This window comes from the organism of the source record quoted next, unplaced genomic scaffold (assembly GCF_019419815.1).
Source record: "Pyrus x bretschneideri cultivar Hongxiangsu unplaced genomic scaffold, Pyrus_bretschneideri_v1 Contig12, whole genome shotgun sequence".
Taxonomy (NCBI): domain Eukaryota; kingdom Viridiplantae; phylum Streptophyta; class Magnoliopsida; order Rosales; family Rosaceae; genus Pyrus; species Pyrus x bretschneideri.
The window spans coordinates 569,224-591,013 of record NW_025999413.1 but is presented as its reverse complement, the minus strand read 5'-3'; the positions used below and the strand labels follow the sequence as shown (position 1 = coordinate 591,013).

Below are 21,790 nucleotides of genomic sequence, written 5' to 3'. Positions count from 1 at the left end.
TATAGAAGATTAACGGATCTCCTAAATTCTCATAAAGGGAATCTAATAAGGATCCGGATTCAACAACAGAACAACCCAGTCGGTGTGCTTGACAAATGGCACGGGATGAGTCCAACGGGGAAAAAGGTGACAACAGCAGGCGGGGCCTGAGCCGGGCCGTAGTCCTTTGTCACAAACTTCCCTGCTTCCACCGTTCACGTCTTTTACCCAACATGCTCATCCAATTGACATGACTTCTAATTTTTATTTATTTATTGTTTTATTTCTGGGTCAGATGAGTTCGAAATTAGATTCCACCGCTTGTCGGAATGTTTTGGCTTTTGTATCGGCAATGACTTGCGTCATACTTGACGACAAGTATTATGAATTTGTCGTCCAAGTGATTAAGTGTGTTTGTTGTTATACGTGAGGTTTTGCGTTTGAATCTTCGACTTTGGAGAGTGTATGTGTCAAAGAAAAAAGAATAATGTGCTATGTAATTGCTGGCGTATAATTTATCAATTGTAATCCAGATAATATTTGTCTTTCTACCAAACAGAATTACAATAATATTGATTTGAAATTATGAACAAGAAATCCCCCTGTTATGTCTGTTGAGCTGCAGACCAAGCCGGCTTAAATATCATCAACTTGTAACGATATTTTTATATGAACAATATTCTATGTGTTCAGTGTCTATTTTATAACATAGTTGGTGGGGTTGCTTGCCAGGTAACGTGTGAGGTCTTGCAAATATTAAGAGCGTTTTATTTTAAAAAAATACATTGCTTTTTTACCAAAAATTAAATAAATACATTGTTCCTCAGGAAAATTAATTTCGTTAAAAATGATCAGTACTGAGAATGTTTCGTTAAAACTTCGTTATTCACCAATGTGTTAGTATTAAAAATAAATAAAAAATCCTTTTGAGTTTTGAGCCTTTTCATGGTTCACGAGTATTGTAATGGACCAACCCTTCAAATAGTTGATTTTGGTCCGAACTTCGAAATTGGCTTGGGCTCTGGCGCCTCATTTGCACAGATGTGCCACAAAGTCATATTTTTCTTTGAGGAATACTAAGAAGATACTCTTAAAATAATTTTATATGACTCTCTAATATTTCATGTTTTTTCATAATATTTTATAATGTTAGCTCGTAAATTGACGTTAAATTGTAAGCTATCAAAAAGTCCCTTTATTATTTCTCTCTTTCTTTTGAAATTGCCAATAAATATTACAAGGAGAGTGTCAAACAATACGATGCTTTCTAGCAAACTTAGCACTAACGTTTATATTTGGATTTTTTTTTTTACTTTATCAAACGTTGTGTGTTAATTATTTCACAAAACATAAGACGTTTAATGCCTTTGAAATTTTATTTTATACTTTTCATCTTTAATCTCTAGCTAAAAGAAGTAAAGGTTCCTTGATTTTTGTGTACAAAATGACCCGTGGTATTTGATAAGTGAAAATGTCTACACGCAAAAGTTGTTGGTATTCCCCTTTTACTTTATATTTAGTGAACAATTAGCAATGTCACAAACTTATAATACTATAAGTTCGATTTTAAAGCCCCTTGGTCTATTAAAATGAATCAAATGTAACCTTTTTTTTTTTAGTTTTGTTCTATTGAAGTGCGTATGCTACAAAAGGGTCAATTTTATCACGTTTTTCGTTAGTTTTTCTTACTTAAGAACGTCTACTAAGTACACTAAAATAATCCTTCATGCAACGAGATAACTATCTAATTGAAGGTAAGAAACTAATGAACGCATTTTAAATTCTTATGGAGCTTCATAACCAAATTCAAATTTGAGATAGGCAAGTCAAGAGAAGATGTTAAATTCAAGAGAAAAATTGGATGTAACTTGAGTCACGTGATTAGCTAGATGATCAGACAGTTTTATAAAAATAGGAGCACAACTCTAGTTGTTTTTATTTTTAAGAAAAAACATATTGTAGTCATAATTTTTTAACACGTCGAGCTAAAGAGGTAGAAAAAAAGAAAAAAAAAGAAGAAAGAGAAATGGCGTCACTCTAAGCATCTTCTAAAACCCTACTATCCGTATAGAGCACGCAAAACCCCTGGCAAATTTCCAGTGCCATGGATTTGCAGCACAACGACTTCGATCGCATTCTTTTCTTCGAACACGCCCGCAAGATCTCCGAAGCCACCTACATTAAGAACCCTCTCGATGCCGATGTTCGTATATATCTCTATCTTCCTAATTTGCCACTCCTTTTTCTTTTTTCCATCTTTTCTTGCTAGCTTTCGAGTTTTTTATTTTATTTTTAAGAAGTTAAATTTTGATCTGGGTTTTCGTATTTTGTAATTTGCAGAACTTGACGAGGTGGGCTGGAGCTCTGCTGCAGCTTTCCCAGTTTCAGAATGTTTTGGAGTCAAAGAAGATGACTCAAGGTGCTAACTTTAAATTTCCCCAATATATCTGTTTTAAATTTTGGGTTTAATTATTTTAGATGTTGGAATTCTCCATGTATTTATCTGGTAGCCTTGAAAATTTGAAATTTGGGACTGTTTTTCATATGGTTTATTTGAGAGTTTCGAATTTGCAAATGCGGGTTTGTGTTTGTTTGCCCAGATGCTATTTCGAAGCTGGAGGAGGCATTGATGATTAATCCTAGGAAACATGATGCTCTGTGGTGTCTGGGAAATGCTCAAACTGCTCGCGGATTTTTTACTCCGGACCACAATGAGGCAAGGGTTTATTTCCAAAAGGCGTCTCGGTGTTTCCAGAAGGCTCTTGATGAGGTACTTCCCCTGAAAAATCTCAAACAATACCGCATTGTTTTTCACCTTTCGATGTGCAATAAGTATCTTATGTTCTTTTTACAGGAGCCGGGAAATGATCTGTATCGGAAGTCTTTAGAAGTGGCTGCTAAGGTGCACTGCTTTCTAACCTGATCTCTTGACAATGCTTGGCTTTGTTGTTGAAATCGTGTGTTGGCATCCATTTTGGCGTAGCAAGACGTGCATAGAAATTTCAATTGTCTCGGGTTTAATGTAGTGTCGGTTTTGTTGAGATTGTAAGAATCAACTAGCCAAGATCCAGATTAAAGCCACAGTAAACACAATCAAGAAAGTACAAAACTGTTTAGACATGAACAACTGTATTTACACTAACCTGATGAACCTCCATTGAAGAAAGCCATTGCAGCAGATGTCCAGATCCTGCAGGCTGCAACTCTTCTCCTCTCTGGTAGAACTCTTAATGCTCTAACTAAGAATAGGACTTAGTTCTAGACTGAGCGTATGTTCCTGAGAGCAGAGATTGCAGCATATATATACATACATATATCTCTCCTAATCCAATGGGGATTTCCTATTACAATCCACTTAGGAAACAACTCATGTTTCCTAGTCTATATCAGTTCTTCTCCATGACAGATTCCTCTATCAACAAGAACTTATATTCATCTTCCTATAAGGCTTTCTTATATTAATCGGACCAAATAGCTAATGCTAGTTCACCAAATACTCATGTTCATATTCTTACATTCTCCCACTTGAACATGAGACATTGAACGAGCACAGCCTTCACCAATTATAAGAAGTGATCACATAGCCTTATTTAAGATTTTATCATCATGACCAATGTCCTACTGCATTTCAAAACACAGAAGCCAAGAATCTCAGATTATTGCCTAAAACAATCAATGATTCAAGACTCACATGTATCCAATCTGCAATTATGACACATGATTAACAATACCAATCCAGAATATGCTCCCACTTTTCAAAAGATTACAATCTATATCAATCTTCAATGAAAACAGCATTTCAATAACTGAATAAAATTCACGATACATACAACTTTTAAAACAAACAAATTGTTCTTGCAAAGCATCATATGAATCTAACAAGTCTATCATCAAAACCTCAACACTCCAACACGGAAGCCTTAAGTTTCGAAACAAAACTGTTATTAAAATATAAAACAGTCTAACAAAATATCTCAGTCTGCTTGCTCAGACCAAAATGTAAACAAAATGCCAAATTGAATTACTCACATAGCAGCAACTTGCAATGTTTCTGAAACAGATCAATTACTCCCACTGATCTAGAGTTTCCAATACTCCCATCCGAGATACATGTTTCTGAAATTCTCCAATGGACAACGCTTTAGTCAAAGGGTCTGCAATCATCATAACAGTGCTGATGTGCTGAACTTCAATCATCCCATTCCTCACTTCCTCTCTTACTTTAAGGAATTTTACATCCATTAACCTTGAGGCAGAAGTTCTTCTATTATTCTTTGCAAAAAACACAGCAGAGTTATTATCACAAAACATCCTTACTGGTTTCTGGACTGATTTCACGATTTTTAAATTAGTCAGAAAATTCTTCAACCACACAGCTTGTTTCATTCCTTCAAAACAAGCTACGAACTCTGCCTCCATAGTGGATGTGGCTATCACAGTTTGCTTCGCACTCTTCCAAGAAACTGCACCACCATTTAACATGAAGACGTAACCACCGGTTGATTTCCTATCATCTACATCACCAGCCAAATCTGAGTCAGTGTATCCTTCAAGTTCCAAGGATTCGCCTCTTCCATAAACCAACATGAAATTCTTGGTTCTTTGTAAATATCTTAGAACCTTTTTGGCAGATATCCAATGTGCTTCTCCTGGATTTGATTGAAACCTTCCCAACATTCCAGTTATAAAAGCAAGGTCAGGTCGTGTACATATAGTTGCATACATGAGACTTCCCACTAGAGAAGCATAAGGTTTACCCTGCATTTTCTCTGTCTCCAAGTCAGTCCTCGGACATTGACTTTTTGAGAACTTATCCCCTTTATGAACTGGAACCTGTCCACAACTACAATTCTCCATATTGAACCTGTGTAATATTCTATCAATGTACCCTCTTTGTGATAAGCCAAGTAATCTTTTCTGCCTATTCCGTACAATCTCAATCCCTAACACATAGTGTGCCTCTCCTAGATCCTTCATATCAAAACTTTCACTGAGCATCTTCTTAGTTCTCTGTAATAACTGTGGACAGGAGCTTGCTAGAAGAATATCATCAACGTAAAGTACCAGAAAAATGAACTGAGAACCAGAAATTTTAAGGTAAATGCAATCGTCCAATTTGTTTTCTTCAAATCCCTGAGAAGAGACAATCTGATCAAACTTTAAATACCATTGTCTAGAGGCCTGTTTTAACCCATAGATGGACTTATTGAGCTGGCAAACCATGTTTTCCTTCCCCCTTTCAACAAATCCAGGTGGTTGTTTCATGTAGATGCATTCCTCTAAGTTGCCATTAAGAAAAGCTGTTTTGACATCCATTTGATGCAGCTCTAAGTCAAAATATGCAACTAATGCCATGACAACTCGCATTGAATCTTTAGAAGAGACTGGGGAAAAAGTATCGTTGTAATCAATACCTTCTCGTTGAGTGAAGCCTTTTGCAACTAATCTTGCTTTGTGTCTCTCAATTTTACCAAGAGCATCTCTTTTGGTCTTGTACACCCACTTACAACCTATAGGCTTGATTTGAGGGCTAGATTCCACAAGTGTCCAAACATTATTTTTATACATTGAATCTAGTTCCTCTTTCATAGCATTCTGCCATAGAGTTGACTGTGAACTTTCAATGGCCTGAGAGTATGAAATAGGGTCATCCAAATCACCAATATCAAAATCTGCTTCTTGCAAGTAAACATAATCACTCATAGCAGTTGATTTCCTTACTCTTGTAGACTTTCTGGATTCAATTGACACTGGTTGTTCAGAATTTGAAGCAGATGCAGGTGCAGGAAATTGATTATCGATTTCCATAGTTTGGTCAGCGAGAGAATCCAAATCTGCAAGTGTTTCTTCTCTTTCATTACTTGATGGTTGACTGAATAAAGGGACCTGAGTGTAGTTGAGGGCTTCTGAGATGTCTTGTAACTGATCCACCTCTTCAAAAATGAAATTCTCCCGCGATAGATCTGTAACATCTTGATCCTCCAAGAATACTGCATTATGCGTTTCTTGGATCCGAGTGTAATGTTGAGGAACATAGAATCTGTAGCCTTTTGACTTTTCAGGATACCCTATGAAGTAACAAGATTGAGTTCTTGAATCTAACTTTCTTTCATTAGGATTGTAGAACCTTGCTTCTGATTTGCAACCCCAAACGTGAAAGTATTCAAAATTTGGTGTTCTACCATGCCATAGCTCAAAAGGTGTTGATATAACAGATTTGCTCGGCACTCTGTTCAAAATGTAATTTGCTGTCTTCAATGCTTCTCCCCACAAGAAACCAGGCAATTTGGATCTCGACATCATGCTCCTTACCATACCTATGAGAGTTCTATTCCTTCGTTCTGAGACTCCATTTTGTTGAGGTGTCCCAGGTGTTGTATACTGAGCTACAATGCCGTTTTGCTCTAAATAGACTGCAAATGGTCCCTTTTGTTGTCCTGATTCAGTGTACCTGCCAAAGTATTCTCCTCCCCTATCCGATCTAACAATTTTAATAACTTTACCTAACTGTTTTTCAACCTCAGTTTTGTAAACAATCTCTTTCATTGGAGATGTGCCCTAACCTCTTATGCCAAAGAATATAAGACGAATCATGCTCTAACATTCTTTTTGAATTGACATTCAGAACACACTGATCAACAGAATCATTTATACATTCCAGTCGCCAAAGATTTTCAGACAAGAGGGCAATGCCCAAAATTTTATGAAAACTGTTTTTCTTAAAAATTTTCAAACATATATCATCAGCAGAGAATGCATAGCCATCTTTTATTATTTTAGAAGCAGAGAGCAAGTTTCTTCTCATTTTAGGCACATAGAGCACATCTTTCAGTCGTAACACGAAACCAGAATTCAGTTTCAAGTTCACTACTCCTATGGCAAGCACTGCAACCTTAGTCCCTTCCCCCACATAGACATTATACATAGTATTTCCAATCTCCTTTTGTTTTTGAAAACCTTTCAAAGAATTAGTTATGTGAACCGAGCATCCAGTGTCAAACCACCAAGAATCAACAGGTACTTCACAAAGATTTGATTCAACACAGACAAGTACTTGTTCCTTTTCTTTGCTCTTCACAAAATCTTTAAAAATCTGACAATCAACTTTTAAGTGCCCTTTAGTCTTGCACCAAAAACACTTAAGTTTAGACACATCTTTAGGTCTAGGTTTAAAGTTGATAGATTTTCTAGGGGAGTTATTTACTTTAGCAGATATATTGAATTTGTTAGAATTCTTAGTGAATTTAGAATTCTTACCAGGACCTGAAGAGCTGCCATTATTGAATGCTCTCTTCTCTCGTCCAGATTGCACATAATTTGCTTCTTCGATTTCCTTGCCTTTCTCTTGCTTTTGCCGAGTTTCCTCTTGCACACATTGTGCAATCAATTCATCTATACCCCAGTTCTTGTCCTGAGTGTTGTAAGAGACTTTTAACTGACTATACTTGGTAGGGAGGGCTTGAAGGATCATGAATACAAGCTGCTTCTCACCAATGTTTATTTCCATAGAGTTTAGCTTCTCGGCAGCATCTGACATTTTCATTATATGATCCCTTATTGAACCAGTACCTTCAATCTTGTATTGAGTCAACACAGACATATACTGGCTTACTTCTGCCTTCTCAGACTCCTTGAATTTCATTTCAATTGCAGCCAAATATTCCACAGCAAGCTCTGGTTTCTTGATTCCCCCTCTGATAGTGTCAGTCATTCCAGCTTCTATGATGGAAAGTGCTACCTTGTTAGCTCTTGACCACCTCTCAAAATCTGACTTCTCAGCTCTGGTGCTTTGATCACTCATAACAGGTTTGGGATTTTCAATTGCTATATCAAACTCATTGAGAGTCAATAGCAAGTTGATATCCCTCCTCCATTTCTTGTAATTACTACCACCAGTAAGGATCGGAATATTTGCTAAGTTTAAGGTCTTCATAGATATTGCAGACATCGATGAACCTGATATCACCATATGAACATTCAAAGTTCTGATTTCATTTCACAGTCTATTGCACATCAAAGCTTTATAACCAATACCCATATATACAATCTTAACAACAACCAGTTGATAGGCGCATATAGGATTATTGATTTCAGAGTAGATCATAAACTGATCACCATATATTCAGAACCAACCATCACACTGATTTGTTCCATATATCTTAGTTTATGATCTGATTAGTTACAATAAATTTTTCATAATTTTAACCAGATATAATCATCTTACGAATGACTTCATTCTTTATACAGATCATTAAGATGCATTATTCTAAGAAACTAAATCATATGCCAAGAATGACTTCTTTCATGTTCATAAAAAATTATAATACAAATCTCTAAACATGGTTCTTCATATTTCTTATCCGAGTATTGAAGATTACATACCTTTTAAAGAGACAACCATCAACACATAGCAGCGGAAACATTTTTTGTACAGGTATTGAACACTCAATAACCAGATTTGATTTACTCGGATTGCAAATAAATGGGTCAGGATGAGAGGGACGAGTTAGAGTTCTCTTCCACTGATGAACAAAACTCAGAAAACCTCAAACAGAGAATCGCATCGATTTCGAATACCAACAGTCAAATTAAACTAACCTAATTTTATTAAAACGCACCGTTTTAAGAAAACCTGTTCTGAGATTTAAAACCGGTTTCGAAACCTGATCATGGTGATTTTCATTGACCCGTGCTTGATTGATTTTAAGAACTTAAATCTAAGGCTCTGATACCACATGTAAGAATCAACTAGCCAAGATCCAGATTAAAGCCACAGTAAACACAATCAAGAAAGTACAAAACTGTTTAGACATGAACAACTGTATTTACACTAACCTGATGAACCTCCATTGAAGAAAGCCATTGCAGCAGATGTCCAGATCCTGCAGGCTGCAACTCTTCTCCTCTCTGGTAGAACTCTTAATGCTCTAACTAAGAATAGGACTTAGTTCTAGACTGAGCGTATGTTCCTGAGAGCAGAGATTGCAGCATATATATACATACATATATCTCTCCTAATCCAATGGGGATTTCCTATTACAATCCACTTAGGAAACAACTCATGTTTCCTAGTCTATATCAGTTCTTCTCCATGACAGATTCCTCTATCAACAAGAACTTATATTCATCTTCCTATAAGGCTTTCTTATATTAATCGGACCAAATAGCTAATGCTAGTTCACCAAATACTCATGTTCATATTCTTACAGAGATGTCAATTGTTCTTGATTACAATATTTCTAGAACTGTATTCTCTTATACTCTTTTATCTGCTCTACTAGTTTATGTTATGTATGTTACAGTTAGACCTAAATTGCAAAGTTACTAATTACTGTGTTTATAGACCCCGCAACTGCACTTGGATTTACACAAGCGTGGTTTGGGTCAACTGGGAATGGAGGCTGCTGCTGGAGCAGGAACTGGACCTTCTACTTCAATTGGTGGAAAGGTACTATTTTTGTCTCACAGTTCCTTTTTCCGATACCTTTGTTCTTTTATGTTCGTGTTTTCCTTACTAAAAGTTATTACGTTTTGCCAATTTAATTTCTTATGCATGCTTCTGTTGTGTTATCGAATTTGAATTTATGGTCCAAAACGAATGTTATTACGAATAATAGGTCCCAGACTCTTAAATTTTGAATATTAGGCAATGAGACAGATGATACAGTACTATTTCATCAGTGAAAGTAAAACAAGTTTCACTTGGTATCCAACATTTGGGATTCATTTTCGCCCATCTAGTATCGTGATATTTTTACATGTTCAATTATTGACAGCGGAGTCCTGGTATCTTTTATGCTTTTTATTTCTACTTGATCTGTCGACGGTTTGTTACTTTGTCCTCCTCCCTTTGCTCTGCAGGCTACAAAGAAAAACAAGAACAGCGATCTCAAGTATGACATATTTGGTTGGATAATCCTTGGTGTCGGAATTTTTGCTTGGCTCAGATATGCAAAGTCCCATATGCCTCCTCCTCCGCTTCTGCAGTGAGTATAGCAGTAACTGGTCATAACTTTTGTTACTCTGGAAGGCAGTTTGGAGATCAAGTTAACTTTTACAGTAGCGATGACAGCGTGACTGATATAATAGATGAACGATATTTAATATTTTATCGAGTGAAATATAAATGATGATTTTGCAGCTAGTTTTTGTGGATGTTGGTTTGTTTTGGCTCTTAATACGAATTTTTTATTAACGCGATTAATTAAGCTAATGTACTACATTAAGCTCATCTTAATCTGAAAATTAGTTAATTAAGCCCAAAGTCTGGGGTTGGATGTATAATTTGGGAGGTTAAACTCATAAGATTTCCTTTTTCTAAGCAATGGAGTAATTTTTTAATATGGCAGTCACGCCTAGATTACGATCATTGACGACTACTAGAGCATATAAAAATTAGTTCCGACAAACAAAATAATTTATAACTCGTCTTATAGATAAATTTTAAGGAAAACTAATGAAAATGGTTTGAAAACTTTGAGTTTTAATGATAAAGACAAAATAAAGAGTAAAGTGAATAGTACCATGATTGACTTTTTAGTGTAAAAATATGGTTTTTTGTTAAAGTGAACGTGGACTTTTCGTTAAAACTCCTTAAATTTTAAAAGTGTTTATGAATCATATTAGCTCATTCATGAAGCATTTTAATTTTTTCACAGATAATGGCAAATTAAACGAATCCAATAATATGTGAATTAGTAACATCACATTAGAGTCTTATATAAACAAATAAAGAGACTAAAGTGAGACTTAAAAAATAAAAAATAAAATAAAATAAAAAGAAAAAGGAAAATTAATTTAAAAAGCTTGAAAACTTTACGTTTTAATGAAAATAACAAAATAAAAGCTAAAACGAATAGTACTAGAATTAATTTTTTAATATAAAAATATAATTTTTTCGTTAAAATGAACAATACGGCGAATTTTTCGTTAAAATTCTTTGAGAAAAACCCAGCGGAGCAGCCCATTCGCCCACTACGCATTGAGGCGAGTCGTCATCGGGTTTTCCACGTGCTATGCCTCTGAGACGACGGCGTTTTCCTCTTGTGAAGCTGGAAGTTTCTATACGCCGGCTGATTGTACGTAACCATTGGCGGACGTTTTCCGACCGTCGTTTCGGTGCGAGAAACTCCAAAACAAAGTAAAAGCCAAGAATTAAAGGCTCTTTGTAATTTTCTATCTCTAAAAATTTGAGATAATGGCCGCGTACTGTTACGGTTGCCAGACGGAAGTGTATAACGGCGGCCACCTAGCTTCCTCCTTCGGCTTCCCGCGGTCTTCGGCGGCGCCTGCAACTTTCGGCCGCGTATACTTCGACGCCCCGAAACCCCGCCGTTTCCAAGTCTTAGCTCTCTCCGTTAAGCGCAGCCCCAAGCGCCTCAAATACGCCGCTCCTCGCTTCACCAAGGTCCTCTCTCTCTCTGTTGAAATGTAAATTAACAAAACTTTGGGGTGAATTTGCAAAGATTATGGAAATTGATTGAGTGATGATATGATCAGGAGGATGAAATGCTTTACGTTGAAGTTGATCCGTTGCAATCGGGAGCTGACAGCTGGAAATTGGAACCCGTTGTTGATCTTCTGAAACAAGGAGCTGTTGGTGTTGTTCCTACTGATACTGTGTAAGTTTGTAAATTTAGCATAGTTCAAATGCCCGCGGTTTAAATTAGATTAGAATATCGCTGGAATGGAAAGAAAAGTTTGTAACTTTTGACAGTAATTGCATTGTAGGTATGCATTAGTCTGTGATTTGAGGTTTAAATTAGATTACAATATCGCTCGAATGGAAAGAAAAGTTTGTAAGTAATTGCATTGTAGCTATGCATTAGTCTGTGATTTGAGGTTTAAATTAGATTAGAATATCACTCGAATGGAAAGAAAAGTTCGTAACTTTTAACAATAATTGCATTGTAGGTATGCATTAGTCTGTGATTTGAGAAACAACTCGGCTATTGAACGTCTTCGCCGGTAAAACCCTCTCATTTTTTAGCTCCATTATTCGAATTCGTTCAAAAGTATCAATTTGTTGTTAAAAATGGTCTTTGTTTCGTTGCAGAATCAAGAACATCGACCCTCTAAAGGTAAAGCATCATGGGTTTTATTTTGTTTTGGTTCTTTCGGATTTTGATATTTGGTTTTTAACTAGTGTGTCTTTGTGACTGAGTTGCTGGCGCAGCCCCTTGGCATCTTATGCCACTCCTTCCACGACATTGATACGTATACGACAGGGTTTCCCCGCGGTGATGGCCAAGGTCACGCAAATTTGTTCCGATATGTTAAGCAATGCATACCCGGCCCTGTAAGTTTCTTCTTTGCTTCTCTTACTATCATTGTTGCCTGTAGCTGTAGGAACTAGGAACAAATTTTGGACAATGTTACATTGTTGCCTGTAGCTGTATTTTCCTCAAATTTGCCCTATGACAGAGCTTTTCATGTAACAGTATACTTTCATCTTAACTGCAACCAAACAACTACCTAAAAATTGTATAAGGTATGGGATGGCAGATGCCAAATACAAATTAAGGAAAGATGTGGGTGTTCGTATGCCTGATGATCCCATATGTCAAGCAATTCTGGAGAAGATGGGCTCACCATTGATATCCACAAGGTAACCCTAACTTGATTTGTATACGTTTGCATACTTGTTCCGTTGTTAGTGAGGGTGATGGTTCGAAATAGATATGATTTGTACCTACTTTTCGTTAATGATTTGAATACACTGTGACAAGATGAGAAGCTCTTTCCATACTTGCATTATAAGCAGCCACAAGAGCTTCTTCTAGAGGTTCTTCTGTTCTACTCCAAATGATGTTATACTGAATATTTTTCCGTGTTGTCAGTGTCAAGTGCCCGAAAGAGAATGAGTGGTTGATAGATCCAGTCATTATAGCTGATACATATGGACCAGAGGTATGCTTTTGCCACTCTCATAAAGGTTTTTTAGTTTGTATTAATTCTTTCTTATTATAGCCCTTAAATTGCGTGTTCAAATTCATTACAGGGCCTTGATTTTATCGTTGATGGGGGGGTAAGAGTGGCTGAACCATCAACTGTAGTTGACATGAAGGTGATCCCTCCCAAAATCATACGACAAGGAAAGGTATTGGGCCATCCATTAATTAAGGTTTCAGCATGCACGAGTCCTTTCTCATAATAATATGAACCTAGCACTCCTCGAACATGATGATGCTGGGTTTTTTCCATGTTACCATCTGTTAACTTATGTTGTAATATTGATGCGACTAGAGACGGCTGTTTCATTTGCAATTTTGTAGCCTCTGAAATATTGTTGACTTCTAAAGTAGTGAGACTCAGCATATCTTTGTGTGTGTATGTATTCAGGGACCTAAATTACACTGGATGGTGACAGAAGATGACAATGAATCTGCTCAGTCGTAGGAAAGCTCCTCTCCTCTATCAGTCCAAAGATAATCATTCATCTCGACAAGTCCTTTGGAGAATCTGGATGTGGGCATGTCTAATGTTGCACCGGTTTTGCCACTTTCTGCTCAGTCGAGGATTTGGGCTATAGATTTACCTCCATGTGCAAGAGGAAACAAAAGAAATTTGTATGTTCTATGTAGTGCTAGGAAGTGCTTCAGTAGAAAGTTAACAGTGTGAAAGTGAACACCGAAAAGGAGAGCTAAGAGTGCATCCTATGGTCAGCACTAGCTTTCCTTTAGCAATGTGATTTGTAAGTAGACTGCAGAACCTTTTTCACAGCAACTACAATGAAAACAAGTTCAAGCTCGCTAAGGGCCAGTTTGGAAATGTTTATTTTCTAGAAGTGCTTTTATCAGAAGCATGTGAAATTTTATAATTCATACTTGGTACTTGGTACTTGGTAGTGCTTTTATACTTCATGAGCATTTTTAAAGTTTCTGCCAAACACTCGAACTTGTTTGGAAGTATTTTTATAATGGCTAAAAGCGCTTCTGGTGAAAATATTTTTGGAATCAATATTTAGTAAAAATACAAGTAAATCCTGGTAAAGCATTTAAAGTGCTTTCTAGAAGAAGCAGATAGCTGGTATTTATTGCAAAAAGCACTTGAAGTGTTTTTGTGTCCAAAATATTTTTTCTACAAACGTTTTCAGTTATTTTAAAAGCACTTCCAAACTAATCAGTTGTTTTGGTTATCTAAAAGCACTTTTAAATACTTCCAAACAAATGCCTAGTTAGTAGATTTTGACACGCTTCTAGTAAAAAATTCTTATGAGCAAAAATGTTTCTTATAGCAGTTCCAAATGAGCCATTAAGGTGATAGTAAGCAAGTACTAAAAGAGAAGTATTTTCTGCAACGGGTTTTTTTTTTTTTTTTTAATCGAAAAAAAGAAAATGGGTGTGAAGAAATCATTGTGTTTCGAAAACGGTTAGACTTGGGACTTTGAAAAAAATGCACCAAGGTGGAGGCCTCTTACCTCAAAAGCAAAGGGTTGGTTGAGAGGTAGTTAATGAGGTTTTTGTGAACACCATTAAAGGTGCAGTTATGAGACTGTCAAGATGGACACTGGTGTGGTTGCCCTGCCCTTTTCTGTACGTTTCCCTTCAATTTAAAGCTGTGAAATAATAAACACAATTACTCTCTCAACATTTACTTTCCCCTGCAATTACCACACCCTTCTCTTAATTTTTTTTTTTCTTTTCCTCCTTCAAGATTTGAGAGCTTTAATGCGATTTACATGGCCGTCCTTGGAGGTGGTTTCCTCATGTTTCCTCGGTATGCCTTTATTGTGCTTAGTTTGCTGTATCTACAAGATGCAGCTGAGTCCATGGTCCTCGTTCGTTTCGACAGAGCTCCGCCGGCACAGTCGAGGTATTCTTCCGCTGTTTTCCGCTACTCCGTTGTCATGCCGGACGGTTCCAATGCATGCAAGCACAACGTGTGTTCCATTTTCTGTCAGGTATGTATTTCAATAATTTTGCGTTATCAGTTCGCTTAATTAGTTGGCTAGAACAGCGTGCGCCTCTGCATTCAAGTTACAATCTCGCTTCCTGTAATTTAGATTAGATTTGATTCGAATACCACTTAAATAAATAAAAAAAATTAGTCCATTTGTGTGATGAAATCTGTTTATGAACAGCTTGATGGCCAAATTTTGAGTCCATGTCCGGCTCGTGTCATTGTATTCAAAAACTTGACCGTTAACTGCCATCACGAATTTCGTCTCAACGTCACAACTCGGGATGGACGGAGAAACTCATCAGCTTATTCTTGGTTCATTGGTGAGTATCAATGCCAGCCCTGAAATTTGTTTCCTTTTTCTAAGTTTTTAAACGGGTGGACTCTGAGATGTTTTCGTCGTTTTTATGACAGATACAATACCACCAACTGCAACAATTTTTAGTGAACAGAATTACACGAGTGCTGAAAAAATAGCCATTGATGTCACATTTAGTGAAGCTTGCACCGGAAAGGGCGGCTTCACATGTTTGAACTCATCAATCTGTGATGTAAGTGGATTTCTTACTTCTTTTTATCACCCTTGCATGATGTTATTCAAGAACATTCTTAGTATTACCATGGAAAGTGATCGAGAAGGTAAGTTTCATGCTTCAACGATTGACAAGGGTTAAAATTTGAAAACTTAATTGCGTTTTGTGCTTTTGTAGGTCATAGTAAATGGTCCTGGCCATGTACAAGCATCTTCGTTACGCATGATTAAACCTAGTATCAGTTACAGCCTTGATGTAATTCTCTCCCCGAAAAGTTTATACGGGCGTGTTGCCATCAGAATGGCAGATTGTTTTTGTACAGATCAGGCAGGAAACGGATTTACAAGGACAAATGGTTCCACAATCATCGTTCGCTTTGGTAATACATAAACCAAAAATTTACTTCAATTAGCCGCTTGCTGCATAAGCTTGGGGAGAATGTACTGATCACATTTGTAATGAATCTCTTAGATAGAAGGCCAGTTCTCGCAGATTTTTGGACCTCCGTTCCAGCCTATGAGTTGGCGATTAATGGGATTCCACGAACTGTCCGTGCTACTAACAAAATGGAGGACTTGGAAATATTTTTGGACTTCAGCATTCCCGTTATGAACACAACAGAGCAGGTCCGGAATGCATTGGTTGTAAATTCGGGTATCTTAGTACCTAGTCATGGTAGAAATCAAGGAAACCGCGGGTTTAAATTCCAAGTAAGCAACTACGTCTTTCACATAACCTTTTTTGTGAGTATGGTGTGTTAGCATAGCTCATTTATGTTTAACCTTTCATGTTGTAGCTCAGAAATACATCTGCAACTGAAATCATCACGGTTAAATTACGAGCTGGATTTATACTCGGGAGGACAGGCACTCCTGTCACATCGGTTCCCTCGGTTACATTTCTTTATGGTAATATATTCCACAGCTCAATACGTTCCAAAGATAGTTATGGGTGCACTTTAGTAGCTTTCTCGAGCTAACTATTTACTTTCTTTCAGATTCTGTGGAGACTGGTGTAGGGTTGAGTACCGGTTCTCAAAATTTTACAAAGGACCGTGTCATCAGTGTGGTAGTTGAGTTTACAAAGCCGGTCTTTGGCTTTCAGGCCTCCATGGTAAATGTGTTCGGGGGTAGAATAACAAGGCAGGTGCATATGGCGACTCTAAAACTTCTGATATCATAATACTATTTGTCCAATCAGTAGCTTGCTGCATTCACATACGTTTGAATAAAATGTTTCTTTTAATTTTAGGTTTAGGGAACTCTCGAGAGCTCTGTACTCGTTGAAAGTTTTGCCAGCCACGGAGAATGTAGTGTCAGTTGCGATTCCAGCAGGGAAAGTATATGACATATCAGGAAATCCAAACATGGCATCTAACCAACTCGAAGTGAAATACTGTATGTATCATTCTTCGCACATCTTTTTTGTGACATTCCACATCGTCCAGGGGAGTGAACCTTATATGTATATTCCCATCCCTACCTAGCACGAGGCTTTTTGGGAGCTCACTGGCTTCGGGTTCCATGGAAACTCCGAAGTTAAGCGAGTAGCGTGCGAGAGCATTCTCAGGATAGGTGACCCATCGGGAAGTTCCCGTGTGAGTTCCCAGAAACAAAACCGTGAGGGCGTGGTCGGGGCCCAAAGTGACCATATCGTGCTACGGTGGTGAAGTGGGCCCGAGAAGTGGATCCCCCCGGACCGGGATGTGACATTTGGTATCAGAGTCTAACGTTGGCCGCGGTGTGCCGACGAGGACGTCGGGCCCCTAAGGGGGTGGATTGTAACATCCCACATCGCCCAGGGGAGTGATCCTTATATGTATATTCTTATCCCTACCTAGCACGAGGCCTTGGGAGCTCACTGGCTTCGGGTTCCATGGGAACTCCGAAGTTAAGCGAGTAGCACGCGAGAGCATTCCTAGGATGGGTGACCCATCGAGAAGTTCTCGTCTAAGTTCCCGGAAACAAAACCATGACGATGTGGTCGGGACCCAAAACAGACAATGTCGTGCTACGGTGGTGGAGCGGGCCCGGGAAATGGTCTCCCCCGGACTGGGATGTGACATTTTTTCCTAGATTTATTCGTGATGGTTCATATATTGTACTCTGTAGCCAGGGAGAAAAAGCTATATTAAAACAAAAAAACAGACACCTTTTCATATGGCTACCTCCCTGCTTGACCCTCTAAATCTGTGCAGACTCAACCCCTGCAATATCAATCGCATTGCACTCTTTTGTTACTGTGGGTATATTAGCGACATCATTAGCAGCTGCTATTTTCTCCGTTTCTTCTGCAAATCTTGGAGCAGTGGGAACTCTTGCTTCTGAGAGTTCCAACGCCGTTGCTTCTGACTCAATGAACCTTCATGTAAGTAAAGATTAAACAGTTCAGCAGATACAATATCCAAGTGGACAGATTTTGATATCTGTAATTTTGCATTTCTTCAGTTATAATATCTGTTTGTTTTTAACGTAGGGTATGGTCGGACACCTTCAAGTTTTTGTTCTCGCAGACTGGCTCCCAGTTAATCAGCCAATTGAATATTTGGAGACAACGAAAGGTCTTAAGTGGCTCATACCTCGCCAGGAGCTTCCATGGAAAAACGACAACTCTTCAGGTTGGCCACACCAAGAGAAGCTTGAGACAACGACTTCAACTGAAATTGACATATGTTTTACCAACTCATCTTATATGTGGTATGATATACCAGTGCCAATTGAGGTGTACCCCAATTCGGGTTGGCTTCATGGACTGCATAGTATGCGTATGCCACCTTATGGACAACCTCTTGATTCGAATGAATACTTCACATATTTCTTGGTGAGTATATATTTCAGCATTCAACGCTTATGTTCCTCACTGATGAAAACCACTCGACTGCTAATCATTTATGTTACAGAGAGGAGAGCCGTTGTCTGCTAGCAATGTCATCAAGGGAATGGAGAATTACAGAGGGTAAGCTCCACGTTTACCTTTACTTTGGTGCTTTTACACTAAAATCTGAAGACTGGTTGAAAGATTATACAAAACGCGATATCTAACTAAATTGTAACAGGTGGGAAGATTTGCAGATGAACCTTTTTTGGCTTGGCATTGGAGGAGGCAGTTTAGTCGTAATCCACGTGTTGGTAGTACTTTTCCTAAGGTGGAGACTAGGGACTCCAGTTCACGGAATACTCTCAGTGCCCAGATTCGAGCTCTTTCTTTTGATTCTCATGCTGCCTTGTATCTCTCAGTCCTCTGCATTTGTTATTAAAGGTAAGCAGACAATTTTGTTCTCTCAAAACCCAATTGTTTTGATTGCCACTCAAGCGTGTTTTGAACATAAGACTACTCTAATTTACAGGTGGTACGATGGGGGGAATAATTATTGGGGCTTTATTGCTAGCTATCCCCACAGCCCTTATCTTATCGGTGTGTCTTTTTCAAATCATTGCAATCTTCTCCAGCAATTTTTTTCAGTACAAGGAAGTCAAGCATGTAGCTAGAAAAGATCCGTGGTATGCAAAGCTCTGGTATTTATTCACTGGGAGACCCAGAGCCGGAAAATGGTTTCATAAGGAAGGGCTTCCTTCGTCTTTCCTTCAACAATTTGGGATTCTCTTCATAAGTTTGCGGGGTCCTCCATTGATCATCTCTGCTGATCAAAATGAACCGAACAGCGTATCCAAATGCACTGGAAGTGGCCATAGTGGTATTGGGAAAATGGGACCGGTCAGCTTGGATGAAAGCACAGCAGAAACAACAATTCCTATATCCAAAAGGCTCTTGGGTTGTGCTAGATCCTCCTATATTATTCTCGATCTTTTAAGACGGGTCTGTTTGGGCATCATATCCGGAGCTAACTCATCAACGAAATCAAGCCAAAGCATATTAGCATTGGCCATTACCCTGGTACAGTTCATCTATCTATTTACTCTGAAACCCTACATCAAGAGGGCAGTCCATCTGGTGGAAAGTGTCTCTCTACTGTGTGAGGTGGGCCTATTTTCGCTATTTATCGTTATTAATGGCTCAAATCTTGTTAAATCAAGAAGCTTCGGATTTATAATGCTAGCTCTCCTGTTCGTTACCTTCGTTGCCCACATGATAAACGAATGGTATACTTTGGTAAAATCCGCACTCAGACTCTCACAGCCTCAAAAAAATTCATTCAAGCTCGGATTGAAGTTTGTTGCTAAGGGTCTGATCCTCCCGTTCCTTCCAAGGAAACAATGGTCAAGACTCACAGCTGCATCCTCTCAGCCTACAACAGGCCTAGCTCCACTCCTTCCGGATACAAGAGCACCGCATGCTGACCCTATTAGCGCTATGACTGCAACCATAGTCCCTGTGCTCAGTCCGGGATCACCTGGCCCTAATGTTGTACAAATCATAGGTTCCACTAATGTGGAGACGGCCCTTGGCACACAGACAGCAGCAGAAGCAAAACGGCAAAAGGGTCTTAAACTAGAGCCGACAAGTGATCTGAAGAAACTGAGGGAGCTGGCAATGGCAAGCTTTTCGGGATATTCGAATCTTGAGGAAGCCAGTACTAGCTATGGTACTAGGATGCAAACTCCTCGAGCCTCTACTTCTAGAACAAAACAGTAGTATAAAAACTAGCATCAAATTTTCTGATCTATTAATGTAGTTCCTGTGGTTTACAATCTGATAGACATTTTTATGCTGAATTAGTAGACAATTAACAGAAATAATTAACATTTCGAAACCCGAAAATTTTACTGAAGATTCAACAGAAAATAGTTTCTTCATTACAACAAAACAAGTTCATCAACGTAACAATTACATACATCAAAACTTTCGAAACTTTAAGACGAAAATATACAATCAGAGAAGGAAATTAACAGTGGTTTCTTCACTGAGGTGAAAACTATTTACCCAATTCTTGATGTGAAAGGGAAACGGCGCAGTAAAACAGTAAAGGGAACAAAGAGCCTCCAAGAAATCTTGCTTCAGTGGTAGTCACCATAATCATGAGGCATACCCTGAGCAACATTGGCAACATACCCATCAGTGAAAACATCTTCAACCGGTTCTTGCTTCGCGGCAGGCGCTGTCAGCAGCCGGTTCAGGCCGTGCACAGCCAGCCACCGGTTCAGAAACAAATCTTGAGCCACCACCGGCATTTCATTAAGCGCGGGAACATCTCCAAACTTGACCACATTGATCATAAACCCTTCTTCAAAAGTGGGCAGCATTGTTCCATCTTCAAGCGCCACCAAATCTTGCCACATAAGCAATCTCGGAAGAGCATGCTGCCGAAATATCAGCGAGTAGTCGGTGCTGTTCCTCTGGTAATCATCAATCGCCTCGTCGATCGGAGCGAAAACTGTGAGCCGGGTCTTCCGATTGAACCCCACCAGCTGCGCATCAAGAAATGCGGCAAAGATTGAGTACCCTTTGGACCTCAGCAAATCAGCTACGAAACCGAAAGATTCGGGACCGGGCCGGCGAGGTTCAGCCTCCATCACAGTCGCACTCGGAGCAGGGCTCGGCGGTTGAACACCGGAAACAGAGCTCATCAATGGAGGATCTGCCGCCCGTTCTTGAAGGGCGTCGGTGGCCAAGAAAGACGAATTGAAAAACTCGTCGATTGCATAAACGATCACCGACCCATCATCCAGAACGGCGTTAGGATTAATACCCAGATCGTTGATCGACAAATAGCCCTGGAAATTTGGGGAGGCGGTGACGGTGAGGGAGTAATTGGTAAGCAAAGTCGGGATCTTTGTATTGGGGCGGAGGTACTTGAGGGTGTTGACGGAGATTCTTCTCGGGGAGATGTGGTAGAGGAGGAGGGGGAGTGAGGGCTGGCCCAGGCTCATGAAGGCGGCGTCCGGCGGAGCGAAGATGGTGGCAGCGGGGGATTCGAATTCGATGGAGTTGGAGACGAGTTGGAGGGTGAGGGACATGGAGAGGAAGCCGGAGTTCGAGAGAACCTTGGCGGCGTTCAAGAGGGTCACGGAGGTTGCGAGGGCGGAGGAAACGGAGAGGGAAAGGATGGTGAGGAAGATCAAGAGAGTAGCGGCGGAGGTCGCCATTGTAGAGTCGCAAAAACCTTTGGGTTTCGGAATCTTGAGTTTTCACAGAGAGAGAGAGAGAGAGAGAGAGTCTGGTTGTTGGAGATTTGAGCAGAGAGGAGGTGAAGTGAGTGCTGAAGTATTCAGTTAAAAAGCGGCGGGAAATTTAGAACGGAGGCGGTTAGTTTGTTCAGGTGGTTAGAGCTTTGACCAAACAAGAGAAATGGTTTGACTCTTCCTTCTCGAGGCTTCGTCCGTCGACGATATAATAGGGCGACTAAACGCACCGTCTTGGAGTTTGCAGTAAATCCGAATTAAAGCCCAACACCATCTTTGTCACATGGGCAAAAGCCC

The 21,790-nt window shown here is 39.1% G+C and overlaps 4 protein-coding genes across 4 annotated transcripts; 3 read left to right on the top strand and 1 right to left on the bottom strand.

The window, feature by feature from the left end:
* Positions 1-1,986: 1,986 nt before the first annotated feature.
* On the top strand, positions 1,987-10,123 carry LOC103936773 (mitochondrial import receptor subunit TOM20-like). Its single transcript, XM_048577738.1, has 6 exons — positions 1,987-2,182; positions 2,320-2,398; positions 2,580-2,749; positions 2,834-2,881; positions 9,323-9,427; positions 9,841-10,123. The coding sequence occupies exons 1-6, from the start codon at positions 2,084-2,086 to the stop codon at positions 9,967-9,969; spliced, it is 630 nt and encodes a 209-aa protein (XP_048433695.1). The 5' UTR covers positions 1,987-2,083; the 3' UTR covers positions 9,970-10,123.
* Positions 10,124-10,950: 827 nt separating this feature from the next.
* On the top strand, positions 10,951-13,728 carry LOC125474264 (uncharacterized protein YciO). Its single transcript, XM_048577737.1, has 9 exons — positions 10,951-11,386; positions 11,479-11,600; positions 11,893-11,946; positions 12,035-12,059; positions 12,155-12,277; positions 12,420-12,586; positions 12,819-12,888; positions 12,980-13,078; positions 13,321-13,728. Exons 1-9 carry the CDS (start codon positions 11,177-11,179, stop codon positions 13,375-13,377), a joined length of 927 nt encoding a protein of 308 aa, XP_048433694.1. The 5' UTR covers positions 10,951-11,176; the 3' UTR covers positions 13,378-13,728.
* Positions 13,729-14,361: 633 nt separating this feature from the next.
* On the top strand, positions 14,362-20,086 carry LOC125474263. The gene is made up of 14 exons (XM_048577735.1): positions 14,362-14,513; positions 14,635-14,881; positions 15,062-15,203; positions 15,295-15,431; positions 15,591-15,792; positions 15,885-16,123; positions 16,210-16,321; positions 16,411-16,555; positions 16,665-16,810; positions 17,611-17,780; positions 17,889-18,233; positions 18,313-18,368; positions 18,469-18,671; positions 18,760-20,086. The coding sequence occupies exons 1-14, from the start codon at positions 14,467-14,469 to the stop codon at positions 20,004-20,006; spliced, it is 3,438 nt and encodes a 1,145-aa protein (XP_048433692.1). The 5' UTR covers positions 14,362-14,466; the 3' UTR covers positions 20,007-20,086.
* A 282-nt stretch (positions 20,087-20,368) lies between these two features.
* LOC125474172 (putative fasciclin-like arabinogalactan protein 20) lies at positions 20,369-21,457 on the bottom strand. Its single transcript, XM_048577613.1, has one exon. The coding sequence runs from the start codon at positions 21,455-21,457 to the stop codon at positions 20,369-20,371; it is 1,089 nt and encodes a 362-aa protein (XP_048433570.1).
* Between the last annotated feature and the right edge of the window lie 333 nt (positions 21,458-21,790).

Excerpts from the sequence above, each read along its gene's own strand:
- LOC103936773 (XM_048577738.1), top strand. The coding sequence starts at position 2,084 with ATGGATTTGCAGCACAACGACTTCGATCGCATTCTTTTCTTCGAACAC. Across the intron at positions 2,183-2,319 it reads AGAACCCTCTCGATGCCGAT|AACTTGACGAGGTGGGCTGG; the intron begins GTTCGTATATAT and ends TGTAATTTGCAG. Across the intron at positions 2,399-2,579 it reads GTCAAAGAAGATGACTCAAG|ATGCTATTTCGAAGCTGGAG; the intron begins GTGCTAACTTTA and ends TTGTTTGCCCAG.
- LOC125474264 (XM_048577737.1), top strand. The coding sequence starts at position 11,177 with ATGGCCGCGTACTGTTACGGTTGCCAGACGGAAGTGTATAACGGCGGC. Across the intron at positions 11,387-11,478 it reads CCGCTCCTCGCTTCACCAAG|GAGGATGAAATGCTTTACGT; the intron begins GTCCTCTCTCTC and ends TGATATGATCAG. Across the intron at positions 12,889-12,979 it reads CTGATACATATGGACCAGAG|GGCCTTGATTTTATCGTTGA; the intron begins GTATGCTTTTGC and ends AATTCATTACAG.
- LOC125474263 (XM_048577735.1), top strand. The coding sequence starts at position 14,467 with ATGAGACTGTCAAGATGGACACTGGTGTGGTTGCCCTGCCCTTTTCT. Across the intron at positions 15,793-15,884 it reads CACAATCATCGTTCGCTTTG|ATAGAAGGCCAGTTCTCGCA; the intron begins GTAATACATAAA and ends TGAATCTCTTAG. Across the intron at positions 16,556-16,664 it reads TTCGGGGGTAGAATAACAAG|GTTTAGGGAACTCTCGAGAG; the intron begins GCAGGTGCATAT and ends TTTTAATTTTAG.
- LOC125474172 (XM_048577613.1), bottom strand. The coding sequence starts at position 21,457 with ATGGCGACCTCCGCCGCTACTCTCTTGATCTTCCTCACCATCCTTTCC.